The sequence below is a fragment of the Cyprinodon tularosa genome, unplaced genomic scaffold (assembly GCF_016077235.1).
Source record: "Cyprinodon tularosa strain WSP-4 unplaced genomic scaffold, ASM1607723v1 ctg94, whole genome shotgun sequence".
NCBI classification, from domain to species: domain Eukaryota; kingdom Metazoa; phylum Chordata; class Actinopteri; order Cyprinodontiformes; family Cyprinodontidae; genus Cyprinodon; species Cyprinodon tularosa.
In genome coordinates this window covers 2931302-2940000 of record NW_024039718.1, presented here as the reverse complement: position 1 = coordinate 2940000, position 8699 = coordinate 2931302, and the positions used below count along the sequence as shown (strand labels likewise).

Here is an 8699-nt window from a genome sequence, read left to right as displayed (position 1 = left end):
GAGAACCGGCGCTACACTGAGCCTCTCCCGAATGACCGAGCTCCTCACCCTATCTCTAAGGGAGAGCCCAGCCACCCTGCGGAGAAAGCTCATTTCAGCCGCTTGTATCCGGGATCTCGTTCTTTTGGTCATGATCCAAATTTCATGACCATAGGTGAGGGTAGGAACATAGACCGACGGGTAAATTGAGAGCTTTGCCTTTTTCGTCAGCTCTCTCTTCACCACGACAGACCGGTGCAGCGTCCGCATTATTGCGGCAGCCGCACCGATCCGTCTATCGATCTCCCACTCCATTCTTCCCTCACTCGTGAACAGGACCCCAAGATACTTGAACTCCTCCACTTGAGGCAGGGACTCTCCTCCAACCTGAAGGGGACAAGCCACCTTTTTCCGGTCGAGAACCATGGCCTCGGACTTGGAGGAGCTGATTCTCATCCCGGCCGCTTTACACTCGGCTGCGAACCGCCCCAGCGCATGCTGTAGGTCTTGGCAGGAGGGAGTCAGCAGAACTACGTCATCCGCAAAAAGCAGGGACGAGATCAGCTGTATACATATATATATATATATATATATATATATATATATATATATACACATACATATATATATATATATATATATATATATAAAGACAGTTTAGTTTTAGTTGTGAGTAGCCAACAGATGAAGAATATAACTTTTTGAGTTAATTGAAGTTGATATAAAACCAAAAGATGACATATAAAGTACTAACTATGATATTTGGAAGGGTTTTTTATTTTACAATCAAAAGTAGTCTCATTTGAAAAAAATATTTCCACAAAACTGGAAAAAAAACTCAGCTTTTTGGTTCTGCATATATCTGCACTCTTATACCAATTGATTCAAGCTGTTTCTAAAAGAAATAAATCAGCTCAAAGAGCCTTGCCAAAGTATACACCTCATTAAATCACATTTTGTCAGTTGATAACTGCTGCACACTTTAAAGCAGCTCTTCATCTAATTTTCTTGGCTAACCAACACAGAGATTACTGTGCACATTACAAATCTGTAATTTTTGTCAAAGTGGTGTGTTTAGCGCTACAGATGAAAGAAGGTCATACTATTTGCAGATTGTCACAATCAATATGTTTGGGAGTTGGATCTTGTGCACTCAGAACAACACGGACCTGTTTGTGATGCTCCATTTAAAGCTCAGTGTTTGGTTCAACACTGTATACTGATCATGCCATCAACATGGTATGACATGTCAGTGAAAGGATGAGGCAACGGGCAGGGTTGATGGGAAGATGGTCAGAGGTAAATAAAGGAAAATCCAGTTAGAGAACCTGTTTGTTGGATAAATGACTGTAAGCATAGAGCCCTGTCTATAGCACAATGGTTTAGATTAAGGAATATTCACGTCCCCAGGAGCTAAATCCACCTAAGAATCTATAAAAAGACTTCATTGATGCTGTCCAAAACATCTTAATACTTCCTCATTCTAAAAAAAAGAAAAAAAAAAGGATGAAGGAAAACTTCAGACTTGCATGCCACACTTTTGAGAATAATGAAAACATTTTTATAAAAATAACCAGATGTAACTTTTCCAAGTTAAATGATTAGTATTTTCACAAAGACTAAGCCAGGAGAAAAATACCACAGAAATCCGCTGTGGTCACACGGAAAACATCAATTCGTTGTACCCCCCGCCCCACCAATCTCATGATGGTTTAAATCATTTGACACAGAGAAGGAGAACAAGTGTTTCAAGTGTACGTAAAAAAGCTTGTGTCTCTGTCGGCTTGTGTGTGTTCAAGGCAAGCGGCTGCAGACAGACAGGCTCTGAGGGATTACATGACACGACAAGGGACCATAACTCATCAAGCCGATCAACTGGCCACAGAGAGACAGACAGGCTGGGCTGAATGATGATTGCTCACTGATAGGAGTCTGCAACCAACAAAGAGCATATATCCGTGGGGGAAACCCTGCCCTCCCCTAACATTAACACACAAATTCAATACACAAACACACACACACATCAACGCACATAGGCCTTTGAAAATAGTCTGAAACAATAAATCTGGGATTATTTTTTTACTGCTCACTCTCGTCCACATTAATCAGATTTCTCTCACTCTCTGGCAATGATTAACTATAACTTTAAGTTAATTAAATTTACACTACAGCTTTTTTATAGAAAATTAATAATTAATTCTTGATAAGTTGCTGAGAGAATGTCACCGCAATGTTTTCTTGGAACATATTTCAGGCCTGAAGGAGCCAACAACTCATTTATGAGAAGCAGGAAAAGAAAAACGAAAGCATAATTATAGGTTTAGAAGAAAACAACAGAGATTGTCTATAAAACAAATATATATAAAAATAAATGTTCATTGGGAATGAAAGCAAATGTTTGTTTTGTTTCACAGCACTTATTTTGGTGATGTTTGTGGACATACTTGCCACTCCAGACGCCAGCCCGTAAAGAAGGCCTCCTTCAGCTTTCGGCTCAAAAATGTGGGCCGCAGGAGGACATTTCTCCTGCCTGATGAAGTTATAGAGCAGGGTCTTTACCAAGCGGCTAGTCAGTTCCAAACTAAAAAAAAAAAGAGGAGCAGACACGTTAGAACAATGAAGCTGTAACTTTTTGAACTCAAATTAATCAGCAATAAGACAAACCGGACAGGTTTTATTAAAAGTTGTAAATAACAGATTTCAATTTAATTATATTTAATCCAATTGATCCATAAAACCAGCAGAACGTTAAATACCTTTAGTTCCACAAACTTTAATGCATTTCTTTGAGCTATTATGCAAGTTAATTAGTAAAAACAAAATGTGTGTAAAAAAGTGAAGTGACAGGAAAGAGAAACAGGGTTTCCCAAACTTTTCCAGACCTCGAACAGGTATAGGGGACATTCTTTCTTTAACCCTGTACAGCCAATACTACTGGAGCTATAACATTAAGTCTTTAGGGGTATTCCTTTATCAGCCCTGTTTATCTAGATGATGCATTTTTCAACCATTATTCTTTGCAAACTGGTTTAAGATTAATCAGATTAGATGAAGAGCCTGCTTTTTCAATTCTTGTCAACAAATGTATTTGGATTTGGCTCTTGATTTTGACCGGGCCACTGTGAACCATTCTAGGGTTAATTTTCTGCTGGTCCAGTCTGTTGCAGTCATTAAATCTTTAAATCCTTCAATCAATCATGATCAGCTAAAAAAAATTCATTCCCAAAGCAGGATGTTGCCACCAGGTGTTACTTTAAGGACAATCTGCTAAGGAAGGTAAATGCAGTCTTAGTTTTCTTCCACTATGTTGACTTTTCTGACCAGGATGCCTTCTCCCATGTGCACAGTGTGCCTCTTCCATTGGTGGCAAACTTCAAATGCTTTTATTCCTCTGGCTATTATGGACTATTACAGGATATCATGGACTGTTCCTCCTGCTGCACTCTGGGAAGAGGCTTCGCAGCATACGATGCAGGCCAAGAAGATTCGGAAATAGCATCTTCCCCGACGCCATCACACAGCTGAACTGTTGTTCTTAATCATGTCACTGACTCCGCATCTCACTGATTACACCAATCCGAAACTCTGCATATTTGCACCATACATATTTAATGCTCTGAACTTCCATATCAATAGTTTTTTTTTTGTGCCATATTTTTTCTCCCACACTGTTTACATTTGATCACTGCTGCACTTTAAGGAATGGAAATGTTATGAAAGCTCTACAAAACGAAAATTCATTTGTATGCAAAATGACAATAAAAGTTGTCAAAGGCTACGTTCACACTGCAGGCCTTGATGATTTCGTGAAATCCAATTTTTTTTCGTGATGCACAGTAGTGGACGCAATGACGTCACAGGCCAGCGTGCTTTTTTTTTCCAGAAGTAAACAAGGATGGTAGTGCCGGCGCGCATCTAGCGGTCTTTTCCAACCATAAAAACGCAATCTTTTCAATATGTTTAAACATAAATACTACTCTACGGAGCATCATCCGCCATGGTTGCCGTTTTTCTTGCCGCTTCTGCAAGGATGAATCAGACCTGGCCGTTCAGAGGTCACATTTAAAAAGATCAGATTCATATCGGATTCAGGGCCACGTAGCCAAGTGGCCTGAGTCAGATTAAAAGAAAAAAAAACGGATCTGTAGACAGCCATGAAAAGATCAGATCCAGGTCGCATATGGGCAAAAAAATCGGATTTGGGTCACTTCAGGGTGCAGTGTGAACGTATCCTTAGTCTAAGGATATTTTTTGAAAATCTGTCCTTGCTTCACCCTCTTGTCAGCGGTGCTCCTTGTTCTCCATGAAGCCTCTGTGGCCTTAGCAAAAAAGGTGGGGTCAGAGTTGATACTTTTACTAATTACTAAATATTATTGAGTCAACCATCAATGGTTCCAATAGATCTTATTCAGGTGTAACAGATAAAAAGAGGCTGAATACATATTAAAATCAAACTTTTCATATTTATAATTTGTAAATAAAAAGTGAAGAAAATACAATTTCTATTTCCATTCAACCTTTAAAATAAATAGTGTTTGTGGTTTTAAAGTGATAAAATATGATAAAGGTTTAGAGATAAGACCACCTTTGATTTCTTTTAGGTAGCAAGTTGGAATCTTTGCTGAACAGGTAGAAATATCCAAATACTGGGGGGTGAGAAATTTTGACAAAATCTGTTATTTGAATATCTAATTTTGCAAAATTGTGATTATAATGCAAATGCTATTTATTTCCAAGCCTTACTTTATGTGCCCTTAATTTTAATAAATGGACTAGATGGCAGCATCATGTGTGTTTTAAACTTTTATTTATCATGTAATATTCTAACTTTTAGATGGATTAAAAGTCAAGTAAACAAAACTAAACAATAAAATAATGAAAAGCCATTCTCACCATCGACCCTTCATGATGTGTTGATATATCAATCCCTCTTGGAGGATTTCTTTGTGGAAGAGTTGATAGGAGAAGAAAGTCAGCAATGTTGTCACTGCTTCAAACAGGATACTGTAGGTGAGGTCTCTGCAGAAATAGAAGCAGATTATGGATTCACATTTATTAAGAAATAAGAAAAAGACAGCTTATTGTAAATGGTTGATTTTTAACTGGGGCCAAATCCTTGCTCATACTCTTAAATGTAGGAGCTGTATCTGAAGGAATTTGAGTAAAAGTTAGTTTTATTCTTTGCAAATTGTTTTTGTCAGAAATTAAGTTAAGGAATCAGAGTCTGTAAAAACCTGGTTTAAAGGCAAATTATAGCGCTGACAGAGGAAAGTTTCTAGCAAGCCTGTTTGAAATCTCAGTTAAAATCAATTTCTACCTTAACAAATATTTAAATTTATCAACTTTGCCAATCTAGCTAATTGTAAATATAAATTGTAAAGAGAGTTTGATGATCTACACTACATCTGTAATATGCTCCTAATATGAATTAATAATGTTTACAACAGTGAATCCTTTTCCAATAATATGCAGAAGAATGCTTGAAATTTACACATATGAATAAAGATAATCTAAACATCCTTTATCAGGTAAATATTGCATGATTTGATTAAAAGTTTGTTCTCGATTCATTCAACTGAAAAAGAAAAAAACATCTGTCTTTTGAGTGGAATAAGGACACTGAGGGTGCAGAAATCTGCTGCAGACTTGCAGAGGTCATACCAGAAGAATGGCCCGGTTCCCAAAGCAGGAGCACGTACGGAGGAAATGGGCTGACAGCCACAAAGTGGTGAAGGGAAGAAAAACAGTGAGCCTTTAAGCTCGAAACAATGAATAATGTTGGAATGCTGAATGCATTTATACAAGAGCCAGGTTTTGATGTCCAGAGACAACTGAGAAAAAAATTATATTAAGGAGGAATGGAGAGTAATTAGACAGAAGACAGTGTTAAAATGGACTCAGTACTGACATGAGAACAGAAAGAAAAAAAATGGACACTGCAATATTGAGGAATTACCAAAATGTCATTTTTTTTTTTGTGAACTGGTTTGAAATAGTTTAGATGCCTCTGTGGAGAGCACCGGAATAGTTTGCAGAGCTGCAGTCTCCCTGTACGTCTAGTAGACCATCAGTCAAATAATTCAGCCATTGATGAGCCACCCACTCACTGAAGTATTCCCTCATTAATTCAGAGTTAGTGTGTGCACTGCCCAGTGGGAGTAAAGGCTGATTTTATTTTTCAAACATGATGTTCTCTTCTCTCCTACGCACTGGAAATGTTCATGAACTTTGATTTCCAGGCTTTTCTTTTTTTCCCTCAGCATCACTTTCTCTTTGCCTTCAGATGTTTCTCCTACATAGTTGTCTTTTTGTATTTTACAACTGATTGTGTTCCCAGCTTATCCGTTAAGCTGCAAGCACAAGGCCTGTATACACAGCAATGGATTTTCCTTTTCCTTGGGGATGAGAAGTGAGCATTCCAGGCTAGCAAAAGACACAATAATGACAAAAAAATAAAATAAAAATTCACACTGATTTAAAGTGATATTTAAGTAATTATACAGAGAAAACTATAACTTCTACAAGTGGTAATCTCAATTTACTGAAAGGATTAGAGGCTGAGAAATAATAAGTACTGTTGTGACTTATGGTTATAGAGTATACAATACATCAGTGCGTTTTAATTGAAGTGTTACTGACACACATCTTTAAGTACTCACACTTAGAGATACTTACAGCAAGGGTACTTCAACAATCAGGTGAACGAGGTTCAACAACAGCTCCTCCAGGAGGTCCTCACTCCCACTTTCTACATTTTTGGTAAAAGAACATATTAGACACAAATGAAACCATATATATATATATATATATATATATATATATATATATATTAAACTGCTTTTTTAGAGTCCCCAAAAATCAAGCTATTAATCTCTACCTCTCTCTCACAGAATTGTAATATTAAACACAGTTATTGAACTGTGTTTAATTTGGGGTAATTCGGCACAGAAGCTAAAAAAAAAAAAATAATGTATGCTTTAATTCCCTGGGTTAAGATATTCTATATTCTTTAAATATAAAACAACATTGTCTAAACCCTGACATTATTAAACTGCAAGTTCCCCACACACAGCTCACCTCCACAGGAGCCTGGCGCCCTCTCCTGGTAGGAGAACTGTTGGTGCAGCTCTTCCTCACTCATCTCTCTGATAAAGACCTTCACCAGGCAACGAATCATGAACAATGCATTATGCGCCTGCCAGATGAATAACTGACTGTGACAGAAAAACAGAACAAAAAGCTGCATCATTACATTTTTCTCTGTAACTGTCCCCCCCCCCCCCCCCCCCCAACTCTCAAGTGCTAAATGTTTACCCATACAAATTACATATTTATCACGAGCAGAACATGGAAATGTACATTTGCAAGAGGAATAACAGGAAATAAAGGATGAGATTCACTGGGATCCACTGAAGGAAGGTCATCATTAGACCATAGTAAATAAAGAACCAACCTGTGATGTTCAATCTTTCATGACAAAAAAAAAAAAACTGAAGCCACCATCTTCAACAAGCATATCATCTTCTCCTTCATCTCTAAAGCATTGAGATAATCTATTTTCCCCCTTTCTACAAGTTTGCATACTCACTCTTGGCATTCTGTGGAAATTTTTAGCTCCTTGGTTCTCCCCAGGAAAACCCTCACTAAAGCACCAAAGTTCCCCGTCCTGGGATTGTTTTGAACTTGAGAGAAAAAAGAAATAGGAAACAAATAAAAATCTGAACGTTGTTCTGCAACAGCAAAAAAAAGGAGAATTCAAATAAACTATCCGTTTTCTTTTAATTAGAGAAAATGGATAATTAGAGTTTAATTTGAAATACAAATCTGGTGCAACAAGGAGACATACTGAGAGCCTTGGCCAGGGGGATGACGGCCTCTTCAAGTAACTTTGAGTCTCCACTGCAAAACAAATACAAAAAAAACACCAGTATTAAAGCTACAGCAAAGAGAACAAGGACTTATAATAAATAAAATAAGTAAACAAGACCGAAATTTTGTTGAGTAACACTTTGAGGCAATCACTGAAATCAGATTATTTCTGTAATGTTCAGGAAATGATTAGTCGAGACTTCTGCACCTGCTGACAGGTATGTTTGTTCAATTACAGCTAGGTATTTTAGTTTGTCTGGGACAGTATGTTTTTTAAAGAATTCTTTTAAAGAAAAAATGTAAATGAATACTGATCTTTAAGATAAGAGACAAGATAAAACTTTATTGTTGTTTTCCATCGGCCCTTCAAAACATAGAACAGGACATATTCATACAGTCAACAGTTTACTAATGCAAAAAACACTATGTAGCGTCACCATGGTTAGATTTCATCATTTCATTCAGTCTAAAAAGGTTACTCACCAGGAAAATTACTTATGAATGTTTTTAGTAGCCAAAGGATCTATGACACTTTATGAGCTCAAAGGTTTAGACTGTCAAAGAAAAGAGTTGAAACTATCTGCTGAGACTTTCCGTGCTGTTTTTGTGGTTCTTAGACACTAATTTACCCGCTATAAACCGTTTACTAACTGCATTTTTCTACCAGTTGGTCATTTTCTGTCAATGCTCAAAAGAAAAACAATGTTTTGATAAAAAAAATTAAATAAAAAAAAAGAACTGTTAATTTTATCATTATTTTACAATGGTTAGATTTGGTCGCATTTAATGATCTTCTTTTCAGAGAGAAGATTGTTTTATGGTGTTTGCTATGTGCTGAGTGACAGTGTTAC

The 8699-nt window shown here is 37.1% G+C and overlaps 1 protein-coding gene across 1 annotated transcript in view; it reads right to left on the bottom strand.

The window, feature by feature from the left end:
• LOC119776569 (dymeclin-like) overlaps positions 1–8699 on the bottom strand; it is a 37201-nt gene that overhangs the window by 14885 nt on the left and 13617 nt on the right. Inside the window, exons 3-8 of the mRNA XM_038275044.1 lie at positions 7826–7878; positions 7568–7661; positions 7057–7193; positions 6655–6727; positions 4873–4998; positions 2424–2560 (exon numbers count right to left, since the gene is read on the bottom strand). Of these exons, the coding sequence (XP_038130972.1) occupies positions 2424–2560; positions 4873–4998; positions 6655–6727; positions 7057–7193; positions 7568–7661; positions 7826–7878 (620 nt within the window). The remainder of the gene's footprint in view (positions 1–2423; positions 2561–4872; positions 4999–6654; positions 6728–7056; positions 7194–7567; positions 7662–7825; positions 7879–8699) is intronic.